The sequence below is a fragment of the Nanorana parkeri genome, unplaced genomic scaffold (assembly GCF_000935625.1).
Source record: "Nanorana parkeri isolate BGI_ZX_2015 unplaced genomic scaffold, ASM93562v1 scaffold915, whole genome shotgun sequence".
NCBI classification, from domain to species: domain Eukaryota; kingdom Metazoa; phylum Chordata; class Amphibia; order Anura; family Dicroglossidae; genus Nanorana; species Nanorana parkeri.
In genome coordinates, this window is record NW_017307183.1 from 632,900 (window position 1) to 657,007 (window position 24,108).

At 40.9% G+C, this 24,108-nt stretch overlaps 1 protein-coding gene across 1 annotated transcript in view; it reads right to left on the reverse strand.

The window, feature by feature from the left end:
- Positions 1–315: 315 nt before the first annotated feature.
- Positions 316–24,108, reverse strand: part of LOC108794937 (protein phosphatase 1 regulatory subunit 12C-like) — a 76,834-nt gene continuing 53,041 nt past the window's right edge. The window contains exons 8-9 of the mRNA XM_018566088.1: positions 949–1,088; positions 316–497 (exon numbers count right to left, since the gene is read on the reverse strand). Of these exons, the coding sequence (XP_018421590.1) occupies positions 316–497; positions 949–1,088 (322 nt within the window). The remainder of the gene's footprint in view (positions 498–948; positions 1,089–24,108) is intronic.

Sequence of the window (24,108 nt, forward strand, 5' to 3'; positions counted from 1 at the left end):
TTTTCAGGGTGCTACCAAATCACCATACAACACACGTGACCTTTGGAAGGGTCAACACATGTGGTTCTCTCTGTAAATGTATGTGCACAAGCACAGAAATAGTAATGGTGCCCTGGAAGGGGGTAGAGCTCTTGCCAAAAACATGGCCAGGCTGAGTGACTCCTGAGCTCACTACCCTGGTGTGCCCACTGGCCATGTATGCCCCTCAATACAAAACTTGCAGCAGCAGTGAGAGAGTGCCCAATGCAATGTGTGGGGTGCATTGCTTCTGCTTAGCTGAGGGTGTTTTGGTCCTCCATATGGTTGCAGGAGAGATCATGTGAGATATAGAAAACAAGCATCGCCTTCCAGGTGAGTATATCTCCTTAGAATCTGTTCAAGGTCAGGGCTCCACTTAATGGACCACGGTCCCGGACCTGAAAACACCCTGCGGCTGACCACACACTGCACAAAGTGCCACACAGTGTCTGGTGACAGGGCACATTTACAGGCCAGCCCTGCAAAAACACAGATTTACAGATTACAGCTGAAAAAGGGGGAGATCTTTGAGCCCTCAGAATGTGTTGGCTGTGCTGCGTTGTTACATAGTTACATAGTAATTGAGGTTGAATAAAGACATCAAGTCCAACCTATTGTGTGCATGTATATGGTTCTACTAATGTGTGCGTATATGTATATGTCCCCATGTGATCACCTTCACACGGGGACATATACATATACGCACACATTAGTAGTGTTGTTGTTTGTGAATCAATTCTATTTTTAAACATTTTTGGGCACTCGGACCGTTTTGTTTGGTGCCCTCATTGGACTTTATAGATAATTTGCTATACAATATAAGGTTCAATGTCATGTTTTGCAGAGAGATGGGAACTTCTACATAAATATTCATAAAAAAAAAAAAATTATAAATAAAAATTAAAAAAAACCCCCACACTTCTTTCTTACCACTGGGTAATTCAGTTTCCTCTTCTGAACTGGAAGAGTCCTCTTCACCACCAACCGTTATAGTGCCTAATGTCTTCCTCTCCTTTGATTGATCTTGCACAGAGATCTTTTCTTTGCTGCTCATTCGACAAACAGAACTCCTAAAAGAGCAATTGACAAAAATAGGAATTTTGTTCTCGCCATAAAATCCTTTTCTCTGCGTTCATTGAAAGAGAGAGAGTAGAGATCACAGATCAGGAACCACAGTGTAATTGCGCCATCTACAGGAGAAGGACCCTAGGCACAAAACAAAAAAACAGCCTAGGGCCAGCCTTCGTTGGTGGCCAACCCTCTCCCCCCCACCTGCTGACCAGCCTCTAGTAGGTAACAAGCAGTAAGGAAAAACTGACACACACACAGAGAGAGGGCGGGTGCTGTGTCCTTCAATGTCCTTTGCGGTGAGTAACAAAATTCTATTTTGTCTTCTGTGTATTAAAGGACACAGCGTAGAGATCGTACATCTGGACCCACAGGGACATCAAAAGATAACCCCCTCCCCCACCCCCCAAAAAAAACAACCGCTGGGCAGCCTGTAAAACCTTGAGCCCAAAACTCGCATTCGCAGATGTCAACACATTAACCTTGTAAAACTTAGAATAGATATGAACAGACGACCAAGTGGTCTCCAAGTGGCCAAAGCACTGTGACAAAAAGCCCAGGATGACCCGCCAGCCCTTGTAGAATGAGCCGGGAAATGGAAAAGGGGTTCCTTACCCCAAATGGCATTAGCTAGAATGATCTATTGCGAATCCACCAAGATATGGTTGCAAAAGACATCATGTGACCCTTCCGTGGACCATGAAAAAGAGAATCCGTCGTGGGAAACAACGCCTTGGCATCCAAATAAAACATGCAGGACCCGAACGGCATTTAGACAATGCAGAGCTCTCTGCTTCCAATGAACCAGCTTCAGACACAGGGAAGGCAAAACAATATCCTCATGAATGTGGAAAGCAGAAACCAACTTAGGAAGAAAAGACAGCCTGGGACGAAGAACAACCTAGTCTCTATGCAGGACTAAAAACGGGCCATGCCAACAAGGCCGCCAGCTTCGTCACCCTCCGCACAGACATGACAGCCACCAGAAATGCCACCTTTTGAGACAAAGTGAGTAACGGAATCTCTTGCAAATTCCTAAAGGACTGAAGGCACAAGATTTAAAGTGACATTAAACCCTCAGATTTTTTAACATAAACCAATACTGTAATGTGTGCCTTACTGTAATCCATGATAGTTTCCCTTCTCTTTGCTGCTCTTCCTTTTAAATCTGTATCTCTTCTCATGCTGGGGGAGAACTTCCCTTTGCAGCTGAGTGCCTCTTCCTGTAGTGCTGGCTCAAGTTGTGAACCTACACACAGACACCATGTATCCATTTCAGAGACAAGGCAGTCTGCTGCAAAACAGAAGTTCTTCCCAGCATGAGAACAGATACAGATTTAAAAAGGAAGAGCAGCAAAGAGAAGGGAAACAACCATGGATTACAGTAAGGCACACATTACAGTATTGCTTTATGTTAAAAAAATCTGAGGGTTTAATGTCACTTTAAATCCCAAGAATCTCAATGGCATACATGGTCCGCGAAGTAGCCTCTGCCTTCCTATGTGTAGCAACCCTGAAAGATGGGGAGCCTGCCACAGGAATGACCGTGACCTTGTTAAGACGTGAAACCAGTGGATCCACAAAAGGCAGTGAAGACCACTTCTTGACGAAGGACTCCTCAAAAGGGTACCTGACAGAGAAACGCTTGGGCACCGAAAAGGACTTGGTAGGATGCTGCCCCTCATTGTAGATAAAATCATCAATGGAAAGAATGTAAGGAAATACTTTGGCACTGTGGTCCATAGATGACAACGACCACCTCTATCCCCAGCCCGACAGTTAAACCCCGCCCGGAGTCCAGGAGCCACTGTCAGCTGCCTAAGCCGGTGCGGCCACAGTGCCATTAGAGACAAGCACCGCAGCCCAGCAGATCCAGAAACAGTCCCCCTCAGACAGATAAGTAGCTCTGCAGCCAGTGGCAGATAACAGTAAACAGAGAAGCACAATAACAAGCCAGCTCCCACTTTCCATCACCGAATGGCCCAAACAGCCTTCCGGACCCCCAGGTTTACATACTTACCCAGATGGGGCAATAGCAGTAGGTCCAGCTGAGCGACATCACCCCTAGCAAACGCGAGTTGACATCAGGTAGGAGTCGACAAAGGCTTGCAAGGGGACATGGGTCACCACCAGCCATAGCCGGAATGCTGCCAGCCTGTGTGCGATGCTGTGACTGGGCAGTCGAGACCCCCAGTCATATGTACCACACTGGGAAAACCTACAGGCCACTCCAGAGAACCAGAGCAGTCCCAGCCGACCATGCAGTGGCGAGAGTCTGCATGCGCTTGATGGCTGGCTGGGAAAGCATACAAGGATCTATAGACATTCAGCATGTCACACAGTCTCTTGCTTGAAGATCCACCAGAAAAAAAAATAAAAAAAAATGTACAAATAAAAGGAAAAAGAATTCCAGGAAATATTCCAGGTCCTTACTCCTGATGCTTGGCAAAAAACTGGAGGCTGGTCAGCAGGTGGGGTGTTGACCACCAACAAAGGCTTGTCTTAGGCTGTTTTTTTGTTTTCTGCTTAGCATCCTTCTTCAGGTGTAATTACTTTGTGGTTCCAGATCTACGATCTCTACGCTGTGTCGTTCAATGAACAGAAGAGAAACATTTTTTTCAGATAGCATCTCAACACATGTTTTAATGCATTTATCCCAAGGCCACTTCATAATGAGGTGTAAGAGCAGATCTAAAAATAACTGATTACTTACAGTGCAGAGGTAGACGGGAGAAAACCCTGTGAAAATGATGAACATCACTGATGGGACTAAAATAAAGCTACTAGATATGTCATTAGATCTGCCAACTTCCTTTCTAAATTGGGTAAAAAAAAAATTAAAAAATTATATCGATATCCAAGTAAATAGTCCAGGGAAGTAGGCACTCACGGGGCTTGTAATGAAGCAACATACATTTATTGATCAACATTTCGACAAGGCACTGCTTATCTATCTCAAGACTGGAGAAAGAAACAGTGAATCAGCGCTTTGTCAAAACATCAACCAGTAAATGTATCTGTGTTGCTCCATTACAACAACCGTGAGTGCCTGTTTCACTGGACTGTCTGTATTTAACTGCCTTGAGCGCACACGGGCAGCTTTTCCTCTTAGTGCGGGAGAGAGGCGAGGGTGAGAAAGAGTGGGGGATGGGGAGGGAGTGTGTGTGTATGTATGCATCTATATACTGTATATATAGATATCCATCTATAGATATCTATCTATATAATCTCACAGTGCTCAGCATAAATTAGTAGACCCCTTTGAACAGTAAGACTTTTATCAGTATCTCAGTGAACACCTGAACGATTTCCAAAATTTTGACAAAACTTGGAGTTTTATAGAACATTTGTTTAGCTCATTACATGAAAGTAAGGTTAATAATATAACTTAGATTACAGAATCTTCAGTTTTACTCAAATAAGGTGAAGCAATAAATGAACACACCCCATAATAAAAGCTACATCTAGTATTTTGTGTGACCTCCATGATTTGTAAAGACAGCACCAAGTCTTCTAGGCATGGAATGAACACGTTGGCAAAATATTGCAACAGCTATCTTTTTCCATTCTTCAAGAACGACCTCTTTTAGAGCCTGGATGGAGAGTAATGCTCAACTTGTCTCTTCAGAATTCCCCATAGGTGTCCGATTGGGTTCAGATCAGGAGACATACTCGGCCACTGAATCACTTTCACCCTGCTCTTCTTCAGAAATGCAACAGGGTTTGTTTTGGATCGTTGTCATGTTGGAAAAGTGCACGATGACCAAGGGCAAGTGATGGTAGCATCTTCTCTTTCAATATAGAGCAGTACATCTGTGAATTCTCGATACCATCAATGAAATGCAGCTCCCCGACACCAGCAGCAATCATGCAGCCCACCAGCAGCAATCATGTAACCACAGAAGGACACTGCCACCACCATGTTTCACTGTTGGCACCATGCATTTTCCATTGTACTCCTCACCTTTGTGATGCCATACAGTTTTGAAGCCATCAGTTCCAAAAACATTGATCTTGGTCTCATCACTCCAGAGTAGAGTCCCAGTAGTCTTCTTTTTCAGCATGGGCCCTGGCAAATTGTAGGGAGGCTTTTTTGTGCGCGGGCTTTAGGAGAGGCTTCCTTGGTGGACGACACCAATGCATGCTATTCCTCTGCAGTGTACGCTGTATTGTGTCACGGGAAACAATCACCCCCCACTTTCACTTTCTAGTTCTTTAGCTAACTGCAGTGAACTTGCATGGCGATTTTCTTCAACCCTTCTCATCAGAAGACACTCCTGTTGAGGTGTTAACTTTCGTGGATGGCCTGGACGTCTCTGTGAGATGGTTACAGTTCCGTCTTTGTTACATTTTTGTATCACTCTTTCTATAATCTGTACCTTCATACTCTTAATATTACTAATAATAATAGTAATATTAAGAGTATGATGGTACAGATTATAAAAAGAGTTGATACACCTTTAAAGGAGGAGGGGATCGAGCTTCCCTTTCGTCAAAAAGGGACGTTTTTTTGGATTTTCAAGCTAGACACTCGCATTTCCAAATGTTTAAACTTTGAGTCGGAGTTTACATACTATTACGAGTGATCCGAACAGTTACGAGTTTTGATGGTTTTTGGTCTTTATTTATTACTTGATAATACATTTGTGCTTTTGGCATTCTCTGAAATATTGAGAAGAAGGTTCTGGGCAATCGCCTGAGACACCTGTGACAGCAGATCTTTTTCTCGATGGTTCTTCAAATAATATAGTATTTTAAAAACAAAATAGGACCATTCAGCTACTTTTTTAGGGTTTCTCTGTTCGCCTAACTAGCCTTAGTAGTGTAGTTTCCAGATAATATCCATCATATTTGATGTTCTTAGCGCATTATATATTATTTACGTTTTATTATAAGATATGATTATAAAAATGTTTAGTAATCATTGGTTATTTAATGGATGGATACTATTTCTAGGAGACTATGCCTACGATTGATATATATTAATGAGATGTCCCAATAACTAATTTAGAATATTTAATGTTGGACATTTATCGTCTTTTATATGATATTGTAGGTTAAAAATGTTCTTTACATTGGATATTTCATATATGGGTAATACATCATCATTAAGAGGTTAGTTTGTGATTATTTTTCCGATTATATTCATATATTGTTTTTAATGTGCACCTACACATTTTTATAACTGTGGATGCAGTTTTTGTACATACACTTTTGATTTATTAATTTACATGTGTTATTTTAATTTTACCTTTAACTAATGAGTGGCATCCTTCTCCTGTTTGACACATTGGGCTGTAGATATGGTTGTAAAATATGTATGTATATATGTTCATGGTGATTAAGCTATGTGTTTTATAGCTCTGATATTTTGGTCTATTCAGGTGAGAAGAGCCACTCATCTGTTATAGTCACTCAATTATGTATGCATTTATTTGTTTATACATTTGTATGTATGCTCAAGAGAGTTTTATTTTTTATTTTATGTTTATCTTTTGTGCACTGTTTCACACCCTGCACAGTTGACAGGGAGATTGTGGTTTGCAGAGTTAAAACATTGGACTTCATTTGATATTGTTGGTATGGAGATTATAATATGTATGATAGGATTAGAAGTTTCTTTGTGTTCTACTGACCCTTATGCCAGTTTCAAGGTAACCAATCCATCAGTAAGCATTGCTTCCTGCATCTGTGTAGGGTGGAGTTTTTGAACACATTTAAGTGAGATACTGATCTGTATTTGTTACCTCTATGAATAAGCCTAGGGGTGAAACATGTGAGAGGTTGTAGCTGGTTGGGGGTGTGCGGTGCTGGTATTTGCTGGTTTACCCACTTTAATTCACTGTTATATTAGATTTGCTGTGAATTTCAATAAAGTCTTGGAAGTATTGGAATTCTCTGGATAGTGTGGTCTGTTCAGATGCTACTACATTCCAAGGTGGAGACGCACCTATTAGACCAGGACCTGGGGAGTCCTGATGGTGGCCAAGGAATGGGAGCGGTGAGATTTCCTGTGGCTCTACAAATGCTCTATGCACTCACGTTAACATTTAAAAAACCCATGTCAGACTCGCCTGCCCTGGATCGTCTCCAACTCTCCTCGATGCTCATGGCGTTCTGACGTCACTGACTCTGCCCCTATGCGTTACGTCGATGGACTTCGTCAGGGAGCTGGGGTCAAATTATTGTTGAGAAGTTAAAGGGTTTCTAAACCCTCAGCTTTTTTTGCAAATATCTACTGCTAGCAAGCAGTAGATATATGCAAAAAGTTTTTTTAAAAACGCTTTAACAGCGGTTTAAACTCACCTGTCTTCCCCGCGCGCTCTCGTCCGAAAATGTGAAACTGCTCGGGCGGCCGCATGAGCAGTTCACATTTTCGGCCGTGACGCGGGGAGAGACACAAGGTAAGTATATGGACGCATGCACCCGCATGCAGACACAGTGGGACAGGAAGTGCCAGCAAGCTCAGAGTTGTCAGCGCTGGATCGGAGACTCGCCGCACTGCTGGAGAGAAGGCTGAAAACTACAGGAAAGAAGAAGATGATCGGATTAAGAGACATCATTTAAAGGTAAGTGCATTAATTAATGTTGGGTTGAGGGAAAAACATTTTTGCCTTCAATGTCACTTTAAATATCAGTATTTCCCTATCACCAGAAATTGTTACACTTAAAATCCCCAAGGTAAATCACTTAAATATTAAATGTGTCTATGTCCATATAAATTAAAATAAGAGGTCTTAATCTATTTGGACAAACTGCTCATTGAATAAATATTCCATTATTATTAGTAAAGAGCTCAATAAAACTCCAAATACCTAAAATACCATGATAGGAGAATTAATCTTGTTCTCATTCTTGGTTTGTATATAGTTAATATTTTGATCAAGTAAAACTGGGCTTTTTAGAAGGTTCTGAATAAACTGGCCTTGAACCGTTTTCACTTGTTCGCAGATGCATTCTTGTATCATTAAAACTGTGTTTTCTTATCTAATTTTCTGTAACCACCTGTATTGTATGACCGTTCTATGAGCCATAGTAGCATTTATTAATATACATGTGCATGATTTTTATTGGTTTAATGTTCCGCCATTCATTTCTTAGTTTTGTATATAAATCCCTTGTTTTACAATAAACCTTTGATATTGAGCAGATATCACACACCTATGTTCTATTCAGCAGGAAAAGTAAAAATTCTGTGGCAGATTTAAACCCGGGGTAATCACAGAGTAACCCATCATACCATTTATACTCTCTTCAAATATTAACCTATAAATATAAACCTATAAAACCACTACTATGTTACAGTCTACAACTTAAAAATCGCTGATAAAACAATTCAAATCAAATTATATGTTCAAACAATCCTTTCTTGGGTAGATCCCTCACTGTATTGCTGCCTTTCCAATGTGGTTTTACTTTTACAGTTCCCCCAAACTTCAGTTCTCTTGGGTCCTTATTATGATGCAAGATTAATTACATAATATAAAATCTTTCATTTTTTTCTGTGGAGCCTTTTGTTTTTATCCCAAATGTTATCCAATTAAGAATCAAGGAAATACGGGAAAAACATATAGCCATATATCCAATAAATCTTTGTTTAAACCATCTAATTAACCCAATAAGCACATTGAGATATTTAAGGAATTGGTCCCGGACGATCTGGATAAACTAATAGTGAAAAATAAAAAAGATCCAAGATTCAGCATGGGTTTAAGAAAGACCAGTCATGTCAGACTAACCTACTGACTTTTTACTAGGGGGTAAGTAGAGATCTGGATGGAGGGAGGCCGGTGGATGTGGTATATCTGGATTTCTCAAAGGCTTTTGATATGGTACCACACAAACGCTTACTATACAAGCTGAGAGCTATGGGCATAGATGGAAGGGTGTGTACATGGATAGAGAACTGGCTAAAGGAACGGGTACAGAGAGTATCAATAAATGGCGCCCTTTCAGACTGGGCTAGTGTCATTAACGGTGTACCTCAGGGTTCTGTGCCTGGCCCCATGCTTTTCAACCTGTTTATTAACGACATCGGGGATGGAGTAAACAGTGATATCTCAGTGTTTGCTGACGATACCAAAATTGGGAGGGTAATAGAAAACAGACCAAGATAGTATAACATTGCAGGAGGACCTGAAGAAAATAGGGGAGTGGGCAACTATGTGGCAGATGAGGTTTAATGTTGATAAATGCAAAGTTCTGCACTTTGGGATTAAAAATAGGCAAATGGGTTATACAATTATGGGTATGCCGCTAGGGAAGTCGGAAATGGAGAAAGACTTGGGGGTCATTGTAGACCACAAACTGAACAATTATGGGTATGCCGCTAGGGAAGTCGGAAATCGAGAAAGACTTGGGGGTCATTGTAGACCACAAACTGAATAATAGATTACAGTGCCAGGTTGCTGTAAGCAAAGCTAGTAGAATCCTGTCCTGCATCAAGAAGGGAATGTTTTGCAGTGACAAGTCTATAATTTTGCCACTCTACACATCACTGGTTCGGCCTCACCTGGAGTATGCGGTGCAGTATGGGGTACATGATTTTCATGTACAAAATGATCAATAGTCATAGCAACAAACTCTTTAAGATTAATTCCGTAACAGAGACCACCACCTAAAACTGGTAGAAAAAAAAAATTCAAACAAGGGGCGAAGGGTGTTCTCAGTTCGCGTGGTTAGGGTATAGAACTCGCTGCCTCAAGCAGTGATTTCCGCAAATAGTCTGGAATCATTCAAGAAGCTTTGACGCTTTCCTGAGAGACCGTAATGTACAAGGGTACAGGTACTCTTACAAATGAGAACACTCAGGGACCTATACACACACACACACACACACTAGGTTGGACTTCATGGACTTATATCTTTATTCAACCTCAAATACTATGTAACTATTGGGATCAGAAAAATTAGCTAAAAGGTTTTTGGAAAAGGGATATAAAAAAGAATGTATTGAGAAAGAATTAAAGTATTAAAGATGAGGAGAGAGGATAACTACCTCCCGGCCGGCAGTTGCAAACAAACGGCCGGCGGGAGCTCTCTAGATCTGAGCGGGCGTCTTTAGACGTCTGCTCAGCCACACCCACCAGCGCGTTGCGCAGGGCGCGCGAGTCCGGGAAACACCGACAATATAAAAACAGGCACCAATGCTTGCTACCACACAAGCGACCCGCCGGCTATAGAGCCGGTGGATCGCTTGTATGTGCTGCTGGCCCGTGCCCTCTCCTCCCTCCGCGCCCCCTCCCGGGTTTCCTTATGTAATAGCAATAAAGTTAAGTGAAAAAAAAAGGAAAAAAAATGTAAGTCACACATAAAAAATAATTTAAAAAACATACCTGTGAAAACGACAATTGCGTCCCCTTACGCCGGACATGTTACATATTGCAGCGAACAGCGCAGCGAGGAGGTATAATTTTAAGGCCGTTGAGACTGATAACACAAAATTGATGAGCGGTAAAAGCTTTTAAAGCGCCGCCTATGGTCAATTTTGGGTATGGTAGTTTTTTGCGGGTGCGCACAATTTTTAAGCATGACATGTTTGGTGTCTATTTATCCGACGTGACCCAGTCTTTTATATTTTACCAAAAAATTGGGTAATAATAATTGTTTTCTAACAATGTAAAAAAAAAAATGTTCAGTAACTTTTCTGAAATATAGTAAAAAATAAAACCCCCAGTGGCGATTACATACCACCAAAAGAAAGCTCTATGTGTCCCCAAAATATGGTATAAAATTAATTTCAGTACTGCGTTGCATGGCAAAATAGATGTCAGTCAAAGTACCGCAGCGCTAAATACTGAAAAATGGCCGGGCCAGGAAGGGGGTCTAAACACTTGGTCTTCAAGCGGTTAAAAAAGAAAAGAAATAAGAAAGACAATATGATGGATTTTGCGATTACACTGGATTCCAATCCATGTTATGCGAACATTAGACCCCCTATAAGTCAACATGGCTCCCAATTTAGCACTAATTGGGGAACTAATTGCTAGGCAAAAGTTGTATGTCGTGGGATGTAAGGAAATGTATTGTGTGCGCGTATAAGTCAATGTGTCGTGGGTTTTTTTTTTCTCAACCTGGGATAAAAATTGGAAATGTATTGTATGGAAAGGAATTTAAATGATGTTAAATGAGATATCTTTTAATGTAATGTAAAGGGGCTCAATTCTAGTGGTAAAAGACACCAATTGTACAGGGAATTACAAAGATATTCAGGACATATCATGTTCTTACAGGAAACTAATTTAACCCATGTTACAACCACTAGTTTATATACAGGTCAGTACAGCCAATGGTACTATAGCCTCTCTGACGTTATTAACCTCTTGCCGTCCGCCCGTAGTAAAAAAAACGGACGGACGGCACTGCTGCATCTGCGGGTTGCCGTCTCCAGAAAAAGGGATGGCTATAGGAATTAATAAGAGTATGCCCTTTAATTGGAAGACATGATAGCAGATATACAAGGGGGATATTTGTTCTTGAAAGGTCAGATAGGAAATGTGAAATGTACTCTGGTAAATGTATATTGCCCTAATCAAGGCCAAGCCCAATTGGTATCCCAAGTTTCCGCACGCTTGCTAGACTTTATGCAATGAACAATAATAGTGGCTGGAGATATGAACGGGGCTTTAGAGCCTGATCTAGATCCATCAACAGGCAAAGCCAATATAACATTTAGACAGCTATCTAGGATAAAAGGGTTACTGCATAAAATGCAACTTATTGAAACTTGGAGATTGATACATGCAAAAGGATTATTCATACTATTCTACAGTACATAATGTATATTTGCGATATAATATTTTTTAAACCATTATTATTTAGGATGCTTAAAAAAATCAGCCTCTATAGCGGTAGCAACTATTTTCAGATAATTCCCCAGTGATAATGGTTATTGACTTAAAATGATCTCCATCTAAAAGAAACAATTGGAAATTGAACGAATGTCTGATACAAAGTGCGGAAGATATGGATTATGTAATACGGGAATTAAATAATTTCTTCCACTTGAATGATTCCCCAGAGATATCACCAGCGACTCTCTGGGAATCACACAAATCAATTATACGAGGTAGACTGATAGAGATGGGCTCAAGGAAGAAAAAAAAGAGTTAAAAAAAAAATAGAAAATGTATTAGGACAGATTAAAATATTAGTGAAGGCACATAAACACTCTAGCGGTTGAACAACTACAACAGTTAAAAACATAAAATTGAAACCACTACTGAATATTAAGAAACTGCCCAAAAGTTCCAAATGTTATCTCAGAGACCATATGAATGGGGAAATAAACCAAGTAATAACTTAGCGAGAACACTATGACAGAAGTATAATAACACATATAACACGAAGATAAAGTCATTGGGAGACCAGGTGGTACACGCTGCTAAAGATCTTTGGCATATGCTGTCTACATTGAATAAAACCGTGATAAGGATAACTCTCTCCTGAACCTAACTCCTTTGTGGACGTACACTTTTCTCTGAGAAAAAGCCAAACACTACCGTGAGTGCCATTTAGGATCTTTTCAATATTACATGAACGTTTTTTTTACTTTCTTTTGGAATTTTTTCTTCCCTTTTTATTCTCCCCCTTTCATACACGTATATGTACCTGTGCTGGAGGATTTAATCTCTTGATTTTCCAAGGAAATCTCTATCCAAGATAACAAAAGAGTATAAAATATATACAAGGCTTAAATATTGCATAGAGGTATTCAGAAGGTGGGCCATATACCACATATTTTATATACACTAAAAAAATAATTTTTTCCAAAAAACACATTTTCTATAAAAAAAATCTTTTTTTTCCACCATATTTAGCCGAGCTTTTGTCTTATATGTATAATATATGTCTGTCTGTTTTTTGATATGCGTGCATTTTTAAATTGAATTATCTAATCATTTTAAACGTTTTACTACATTTTTTTAAAGACTTTTTGAGTCATGGTGGGATCCCCTCAAAGGGGGTAAAAACTTTGTTTCTGTTATAACTAAAACAGGGGACTTACCATAAATTTATATATTTATTTTTGTTACAAACTATTTACTTTGTTAACCTCCCTTCCCCGTTTATATATGCTAAAGATATAGCTAAAGTCTTTAGAGAATTTTATATGAATTTATATAATGTGGGAATGAAAGGATCATATAAAATACAGGAAAAAATCAATACTATCATACCTACCAAAGAGCCAATATGCCTTCTATCCCGGCGAATTCCCTCAGTGATGGAAACTATCAAATTTTAGGGAGGTAGGCGCTCTGAAACCAAGTTTTGGGTTTTAATGGAAAGACCAGCTTAAATATTTGGGGATCTATTTAACTGTTATTTTTTTTGATTGTAATGATATGACTTTGTTGAATATAGTAAAAACAGATTTAAGAAGATGGTCAAGGTTAGCACATTCATGGATAGGGACAATTAATGTGATTAAGATGAACATATTACCTAGATTTATTTTTTGTATTTCAAATGTTGCCAACAACACTCCCACCACAGTTTTTTAGAGTAGCAAGTGCACTTGTTACCAGATATGTATGGGGGGAAAAGAAAACTAGAAATCACCCATACAACCCTGACCAAAACTAAATATTGAGGAGGTCTATCTGTAAAAAAATAAGTCAAGGCAACTGGACTTGCTGTATTTTTCTTGAAGACGTTTCACTGGTCATCCAACATTATCAAGCATCAGTGAAGGCCAGGATGTTGGATTGGAGATATTCCCAACAAAAGAAAATGTGGGTATCAAGGGAGTCATTAATATGTCAAATTGATCTACAGATAGTGGGTTGGATACTGAAACAATTTAGACCCCCAATAAATGATATGTATTCGATAGTAAGAAATACATTAACAACTTGGATTTCACTATATTTAAAATACGGAAGTGACTACAATTCCCCCCTAATGCCTCTACTAGGACAGTTACTTGCTCCCGGGCATGACAGACCCCTATTATAAGAAATGGGCAGGAGGAGATAAATGGCTACTACATCAAGTGATGGGGAAAGGAACATTAAAACCGCTCAATGAGATATGTAAAATATCGCAACTTACAAATATGGATAAATGGAGCTATCAACAACTTAGACACTTTATCTGTTCTTTACCAAAACCTATTAGATCAATAAAGGAATTACACCCCCTAGAAGAAATGTTTGAAAGAGGTGGAGCCAATAGAGGAAGAATATCCCTAATATATAAAATTTTGTCTCAGTTAGAAGATACACAGTGGCCCAAATATTTAACACAATGGGAGGAACTAGGAGGAGAGTTATCGGATTCACAAAGGGGAAGATACCTTAATTAACTCATGATTCATCCAGATCTTCACGGATGGTGGAAATGAACTATAAGTTGGTATACCCCAGTAAGGTTAAACTTATTTGGACAGATCACTCTCCACTTTGTTGGAGGGGATGTGGAGAGGCTGCCACTTGTGCCCATGTATGGTGGGAATGTACTAATATTCAAAATGATTGGAATATATATAACATATTAATACTTTAATACTAGAGCTGCAACAACGTTTCGATTTAGTCGATTAAAATCGACGATCGAAAGCGTCAACGTTTTAGATTGTCGATTAGGTCGGCTATCTATTACATTGCCTGTTCACAGCTCCACACTCAAGCCCCGCACGCCACGCCCACCGAAGTCCAGGTCCCGGCTTTCCTCACACCATGGCCGGGCCGGTGCGATCACATGACGGGTGCCGGGGATGTGAGCGCGACAGCCGTCAGCCGGGGGACGGAGACTATGGCTGGGGACGAGCTGGCATCCAGGCTGAACCGTTCAGCAGAAGACATGGAGGGAATGTTCAGGCAGTAAGTGCCCCCGAGCACCCCGAAGCCTGGGACCTGACACCGTTCACCACAATCCACCATCATACCCGTCCTCTGCACCCCATTCCACCATCATACCCATCCTCTCCATCCCTGCACCCCAACCCACAATGCACCCCATTCTACCATCATACCCATCCTCTCCATCCCTGCACTCCATTCCATCATACCGGTCCTCTGCATCCCATTCCACCATCATACCCGTCCACTGCACCCCATCCCACCATCATCATACCTGCCCTCCCCATCCCTGCACTCCATTCCATCATCATACCCGTCCTCTGCATCCCTGCACCCCATTCCACCATCATCCCCATCCTCTCCATCCCTGCACTCCATTCCACCATCATACCCATCCTCTCCCTCCCTGCACACCATTCAAGCATCATACCCGTCCTCTCCATCCCTGCACTCCATTCCATCATCATACCCGACCTCTGCACCCCATTCCATCATCATACCCGTCCTCTCCATCCCTGCACTCCATTCCACCATCATACCCGTCCTCTTCTTCCCTGAACCCCATTCCACCATCATACCCGTCCTCTGCACCCCATTCCATCATACCCATCCTCCCTATTCCTGCATCAAACCCATCCTCTCTATATTCCTACATCATACCCGTCCTCTCTATTCCTGCATCATACCCGTCCTCCCTATTCCTGCATCATACCCGTCCTCCCTATTCCTGCATCATACCCGTCCTCCCTATTCCTGCATCATACCCGTCCTCACTATTCCTGCATCATACCCGTCCTCCCTATTCCTGCATCATACCCGTCCTCTCCAATAACACCAGCTATAGAGGAATACATCAGATCCCAGCAATAGTTCATTATAGTATAATTACTATTGCTGCGATCTGCTGTATTCCTCTATAGCTGCTGGTATTCTGCATTGCGACGCTGTATAATGTACTATATTGCACACCACACTTTTTTTTTTTACTTCCACCGCTCCAAGCTTGCTCCCGTGATGGACTACAAACTCAATACAAACTAGTAGTCCATCACTGGAGCCTTTTTATTTAAATCCGATTAATCGAACTTAATAATCGGCTAACTAATCGATTATGAAAATAATAGTTAGCTGCAGACCTAATTAACACCATACAAAAAAAGTGAAGACTGCTCTTGGCACAACAATATTACATTTCGCTGCATTCCTGAAACTGTTTTGCAGCAACAACTTTCTTCCTCCCTTACTCAACTACTTAAGGAGCTGCAACCTGATGTCGCTGAGCCTGCTCTCATTATAGATAAAGCACACAGACTTGCCAGGCCACAGTTTCTCCTGGATATAGTACCCAGAGATGTCCTCGCTCGTACCAACTTTTACCACATCAAGGACAGCTATGGCCCCAGCTATCGGAGCAGTTTCAGGGAATCACTCTGTTCGCTGCTTTATCTCAACTTACTACACAAAATCGCAGAAAGCTAGCTCCTATTGCATCTGTATTACATCAGCACCACATCCCTTACAAATAGAGATATTGTACCAAATTATTGGTCTCACGCGATGGAAAGATGTATGCTGTTGCTTCTACTGAAGCGGGTGTCAAGCTACTTGCTGAATGGTGATTACCTCCACCTACCCCTGTTGCTCCGCTTCCCTCTACTTCAAGAAAGCTCTGGCGGGAATGGACTTGAAATATTAGCAGCTTATTTCTCTGGTGGAACCTCTCTCCTTGTTACAATGAGTGCCATTAATGGATGCCATTCCTATTTGCATGTCCTGTCCATGTGGACACAGCACTACTGATATCATCGCATGTGTTTGTTTTTCCCCCCAATGCTTCTGCAGCATTTGCTGCCCATAGTTGACGGGATTTTTCCCCCCACATTATTTTACTTATTCCTGTTACTCTCCTTTGCTTCTTCCACATTCCCCATCATAGATCACATCAGTCACTATGCTTTTTTTGGACTTCTACCTACTTTCCTATTTGGAGCTCAACTCCTACACCCTGCTCGCATATTATTGCTGGTATCTTGAACTGAACTGCAAAAGTTTCCATCTTCTATTGCTACCTCATCCTTGATCACATTATGACGGTTAAGATTGCATCCATTAATGCCAAAGGATTGAACAGCCCTCAGAAGAGGTTTCAATTTCTCCATGAAGCCAAGCGCCTCCAATGTGACATTCTTCTGGTGTTAAAAACTCGCTTTGCCAAGACCAAAGTCCCTAATTTCCACTTCAAGGACTTTCCACGTCTCTTTATGGCTAATTCAGAAAAGAAGAAACCGCGAGTGATGATAGCGATCTAATTCTCTTATCTTTGGTCTCATCGATTCTATTGTTGACGTTGAGGGTAGATATATTCTCTTGTAATGTGAAATGAATGCCTCTCCGTTTACGATTGTTAATGTATATGCCCTAAGCATCAGACAGGTCAAATTCTTTAAAAAAAAATTACTAAGAGTTAAAGATTATCTCCATGGTGCTCTCATCATGGGTGGAGACTTTAATGTGGTTTATGACCCTCTCTTGGATTTGACGGCTAAAACTAAGAATTCACATGTTTCACTTGGCTGTGTTCTGTTTAAACATGACCTGTTTGATGTTTGGCGCTGCCAACATGGTGTTGAACGGGATGGTGTTGAACATTTTACACTCCCGTTTATTACACATTATCTCATATTAACTTTTGTCACAGATTTGGTCTCTCTACAAACAATAGTTTCTACTAATATTGGAATAATCTCATGGTCCGACCATGCCCCTGTATTGTTTGCGGTTTCTGACCAATGCAGATCGAACCCTTGCCCTTTGTGGAGGCTTAACACTTATTAGCCAATCCTTACTTTGCATCACAAATCTCTGACACTCAAAAGCTTTCTTTGATATTAATGATTCCACTGATACGGACAGGTTTACATTGCTGAACTCACAAGGTCTATATCCAAGAGATCCTCATCAAATTGAGCTCTTTCACTAAGCGATCTTGTGTAGCCAAAATTGAGAATCTTCTGGCCTCTATTAAACAAACCAAACAATTGAATAAGTAGTCTCAAACAGTAGACAGACTGGAATTAAGAGTTGTCTCACTAGACCAATACGAATGTGTGCTAAAAAAATGTAAAGCAACCTACATAGTTACATAGTATTTGAGGTTGAATAAAGACACAGGTCCACCAAGTCCAACCTTTGTGTGTCTGTGTGTGATTGTGCATGTGTATATGTGTGCACGAGTCCCTGTGTGTCCTTGTTTTTAAGTGTACCTGTACCCCTGTATGTTGCGGTCTCTGAGGAAAGTGTCTAAATGCTTTTTGAATTATTCAAAACTCTCAGCTGATTCCACTTCTTGTGGCAGCGAGTTCCAGACTTTAACTGATCTGCCTGAAAAAAAAGCCCCTACGCCCCTTGTGGTTTGATCTTTTCTGTTAAGGAATTCACTGTAAAAAGTGTATTGTGGATGTTGCCATCACCACTAAACATTTTGTACATCAAAATCATGTCCCCACTTAATCTCCTCACTTCTTATGTTTGTCTAATAAGGCCAACTCCTACCTAGCTAAAAAGCTCAACCCTTGCTCTTGCACCACTAGACTTGCCTCCTTTGTAGATCCCTCTACGGGTACTAAACATTGCGACCCATCCCAACATAGTAAACATATTTAAACGCTACTGCCATGCCTTATACTAAACACTGTGACCCATCAAACATAGCAAACGTATTTAAACGCTACTACCATGCCTTATTTGTATAATAATGTTTAGTAACCGTAGAGGGATCTACCAAGAACGTAAAGATCCCCAAACCCCCCCAACCTACTGCAGAATCCATTCACTCCTTGGACCCTCTTTACTTACCGACATTGTCTTCCCAACACCTGTCGCAACTTTTGGTCCACTCCACCCCTGACGAAATTCGTTCCGCCATTGACTCTCTTCCATCTCATAAATCTCCTGGGAGTGAGTTTTCCGAATGAATACTATAAAAACTTTTTGGACAACTTGATTCCGTATCTCACTAGAGTGTTTAACAAATCTATGTCTAGCGGTTCATTTCCAGCCGAGATGCTTCGCATTATTATTATCGCCATTCCCAAACCTCCGAAAGACCTCTCTCTCCCTAGCAAACATAGAACTATCTCCTTATTAAATTCAAAAATAAATGTGAAGATCTTTGCAAAAATTATTCCCACTCAATACTGCAGTTTCTAAACCTCTTACGCTATGTCGAATTACATAAGACCCCATTGTTATTGTTGTTCCTTGATGCTGAAAAAAGAGTGCGCTGGGGCTATTTGAAAGCAGTACTACATAAATTCAGCTTTTCTGGTCCAATCCTTTCTGTGATTCTCTCCTTGTACTCGAATCCTACTGCTCAGTATGAATTTGGATTGTCTCACTGATTCTTTCCCACTCACTAAATGGCACAAGGCTAGGATGCCCCCTATCCCCTCATATTTGTGATGATTATGGAACCCTTAAAAGGAGAACTATGAGATGAGTGATTTCCACTCACCTCATAGTTCTAGCCGACCTGTGACAATGAGACCATCACAGGTCGGCTCAGTAGATCGGGAGGGGAGCGAACACATACCGGGTTCGCTCACCTATCGATCGTGTCACGGCTCTCTGCCGTGACAGGGGGAGGGGCTGGATTCCCCTCTTCCCGCTCCGATCTGCCAGCGCTGACTGGCTGAACGGACGGGGGAGGGGGCGGGTACAGCTGGCTCTGCCTCTAGATAGACAGCCAGCTGTCACTCACGCAGCTGGGCGGATCTCGACGTCCATGTCGGGATCCGCTCCGGCGTCTCAGTATACCGCGAGCTGTAGCTCGCGGTATACTGAGCTTAGGGTAACGGGAGGACGCTAGTTTGTGTCCTCCCGTTACCCTAAGAAGAACTATGGGGAAAAACACTGACCTGATATTTCAGGTGTCACCATAGGTCACTATACTCACAAAATAGGCCTTTTTGTGGACAACCTCCTCTTAATCCTTACCAACCCCAACAAATGTCTCCATGTAATCCTTCTCCATCTCTTTAGTGATCTTTACTACTATAAGATTCATGCTACCAAAGCTGAAATCCTGGACCTCAATCTAACCCCTCACTTGCAAACTAATTTTATTTTCTTATGGGAAACCTCAAAGATTCCTTATTTAGGCATTTTGCTTCCTAGGTTGGTAACTGCTTTACACAACCTCAATTATAAATAATTACTACAACATCTTCCTGGTGAACTCAACATCTTAGTTCAAATTAACCTTTCGGTACTCTATAGACTGGAGGCCTTTAAGAAGATGACTCTCCCTAAATGATTGTACATTTTCCACACTTTACCGCTAATACCCCCTTCCTCCTTTTTCCTATCCCTTCCGACACAGGTCCTATAGTTTGTTTGGCAAGGGAAAAAGCCCAGATGTGGCGCTAGTATCCTTTATAAACATAAAGATTGCAAGATTAACCCCAAAAAAAAATCTTTACATATATTAACAGTAAAAAAAAAAAAAATCAGGTCTGAGCATGTAGGCTCCTGAAAAGATAACTCAGAGTTGGTAACTGTGGACAAAGAAAAGGCAAATCTATTAAATACCTTCTTCAGCTCTGTGCACACCAAGGAACATGATGTAACTCAAGTCCATAAATGGGGATAGCAGTGCCATACTCTAGTGAACCACATTGGCTGACTATTGAGATGGTCCAGAAACAGTTAGTCAAAATTAAGGTGAAAAAAGCACCTGGACAGGTGGCTTACAGCCACATGTCCTCAAAGAATTGTGTAATTTCAAAGCCATTGCATTAAATTTGTAGAGGTTCTCTAATGACTGGCTTGGTACCGATGGATTGAAGCAAGGCCAATGTGGTGCCTATTTTTAAAAAGGGATCAAAGTCTTTACCAAGTAATTACAGACCTGTAAGTTTAACTTCAATAGTTGGCAAGATACTTAAAAGTTTGATCAAGGATCACATACATTTGTTTTTGCTTGCAAATAATATTATAAGCGATAGTCAGCATGGATTCACAAAAAGACAGAAGTTGTCAAACAAACGTACTTTCTTTTTATGATGAAGTGAGTAATAAATTACAGAGGAATGGCTGTGGCTATAGTATATGCTAAATACTGGGTTGTCTCCCTGTGGGCACCTAGTTTTAAACCTCTCCCCCTAATTATAGTTACAGAAAATAACTATGGCTATATGTGGCTATAGTATACTTGGACTTTGCAAAAGCGTTTGACACAGTTCCCCACATGCGGCTAATGTATAAGTTAAGCTAAGAAGGTATAGCGTATTCAATCTGTAATTGGATAGAAAACTGGCTTAAAAGACCGTATTCAGAGAGTGGTGATCAATGATGCATCCTCTGAATGGTCTGAGGTTGTTAGTTCCCCCATGGTTCAGTGTTGGGCCCCTTACTGTTTAATCTATTTATAAATGACAGAGTTGGGGATTGAAAGTACTGTTTCTGTGTTTGCAGATGACACCAAGTTATGTAGTGGAATACAATCCTTACAGGATGTCTCCAACTTACAAGCAGATCTGAATGCACTGTGTGATTGGGCATCTATCTGGCAAATGAGGATTAATGTTGATAAATGTAAAGTTATGCACTTGGGGACTAAAAACATGCATGCGTCATACACTCTAGGGGAGTATGTTTTGGGGAGTCAATGAAGGAGAAAGATCTGGGTGTTATGGTAGATCATAGACTAAATAATAGCATGCAATGTCAAATCGCAATTTCTAAAGCAAGCAAAATACTTTCTTGTATTAAAAGGGGTCTAGACTCCAGAGATAGAGACATAATCCTGCCCCTGTACAAAGCATTAGTAAGACCTAGTCTGGAATATGCAGTTCAGTTTTGGGCACCATTTCACAAAAAGGATGTTTTGGAACTGGGGAAAGTGCAGCGAAGAGGCATGGAAGAGCTCCGCTATGAGGAAAGATTAGCGGACCTGAATTTGTTCTCTCTGGAGAAGAGGCAATTAAGGGGGGACATGATCACCATGTATAAATACATAAATGGTCCATATAGTGAGCTTGGTGGCAATTTATTCACTTTGAGGTCACTGCAAAGGACAAGGGAACACTCTTTGTGTCTGGAGGAAAAGAGGTTTAACCTTTGCTTACGGAAATTATTCTTCAGAATTAGAGCTGTGAAAAATGTGGAACAGACTCCCCCAGGACCTAGTTCTAGCTATTTCCGTTAATTGTTTAAAAAAAAAATCTGGATATATTCCTAAATTACCCAGAATATTACTGGATATTGAGTTATTATAGGTATATTAAGCATCAGATTGTTGATCCAGGGAATATCCGATTGCCTTATGGGATCAGGAAGGAACTTTTTTCCCGTTGGAGCAAATTGAACCATACTTTATAGGGGTTTTTGTTGCCTTCCTCTGGATCAACATTGGGTAATTGTGGGCATAGCGTTCTGTTTAGGCTTGTTTTTTTTTTTTTCATATTTCTATAGGTTGAACTCGATGTACAGGTGGCTTTTCTCAACCTATGTAACCATGTATAAAAGGAGCGAGGGGCCTTGGACTACCGAATCTGCTTCACTACCATCAGGCAGCTATTCTCGATCAACTTCAATACTGGTGCCACGCCTCCCAAACTATGGGCCCAAATGTAGGGATATCCAGATACCAGTGCCAATACTTGGCATTTTTACAAGAACTACCAGGGTTGCAGCGGTTGTAGCTGTGACCTGGCTCTGGCTCTCCACCACTGTCCTGAAATCATTAGTCTGTATTATTTTAGAAAAACTGTCACATGACACTAAACAAAAATGTATCAGTACTTGTACCTGAAAGTACTTTGGCAAGTAACAGTACTTGTGAAAATGGTATCGGTGCACCACTTATATATATTTATAAAAAAAAAAATGCATTAAAAAATGGGGGTGTACAAATCCCAGGAGCTCCGTAAACTCCTTAAAAATGACAGCTGCCTCCTAACTTTTGAATTTTTCTCTAGTCTAGTCCTGGAGCTTTAAAAGTATCTGTACGTGTACTTGTACCGAGTACGGTACTTGGTATCTGAACATCCCTACCCAAAATCTTTTAAACAACAACCCGCCATTGGATATCTTGCTTGCTTTAAAATTTACAACCCTTCAATCCACATCCCAATATCCCTCGATTAGGGCTACACTTGTGACTTAGCAGTCAAATTTTTGCTCCATCTCCTCCAATAATATACCTACCCTGATATCTGGATTTACACATTTTATCCCGTCCCTTACTTGCGCAAATGGACAACCGTGGGAATCTGTAATTTAAAAGATCTCTTTAGGCGATTCCTTAGCTCCCTTTCCTCAACTGGCTACCCATTATAAATTTACCTCAGATAGAGTTTTATCATCGCTATTATTAAATCAATCACCTTCTTTCACAACAACACATCCCTTTCTCAGTTCCTATAGATTTCTATATATACAACTTCCTTTTTACCGATACCCTTTCCCACAAGGGAATTCCTATTCTTTTCTCGTTTAGGTGACAGACACTTGTTTAAAAAAACCACCCAGATGTGTAAGTGGGAACGGGATTTGGGACTAACCTACTCTATTGATCAATGGCGCAAAGCATTTATGCAATCCTATAGAACCACCCATTGTGCTAATCACTGGGAACTGTACCATAAACTTGCGCATAGATGGTATCTCACCCCTTACAAATGATCAAATTCCCAACTTGTCACTCTCCTCAATGTTGGAAAGAGTGCAGAGAAATTGGCTCTCCTCCCCACCTTCTGTGGTACTGTAAATCGCTATGTTCCTACCGGAACCAAGTTTTTCAACTCCTCTCCCAGTACTCAAATGTTCCCATGGTCCCTTCTCATAGTGGCCTTGATGTTTTTCCTTTATCCTCTAGAACTATAGTTCTCCATATCCTCTTTGCAGCTAAGTTGCTACTTACACGCAAATGGCGAGATACCCCTCTACAAAATGTATCGGCAGTTATCTCTTCTGTGAACTTACATTGCTCCTATGGATGTATGTTTGCTTTGAGTCATAATAAATATACCGCTTTCATATATAAATGGGAAAAATGGTTCGGAAAACCTTACTGTATATTGTGCCTGACTGATATTGCAATTTTGGATCTCTTTTCTCTCTTCCCTCGCCCTACCTGCTTTTCTTCCCATTCCTCTCTCGCTCCCCCCCCCCCCTTTTTTTTTTTTTTTTTTTCCCCCCCTTTTTACATGATTGC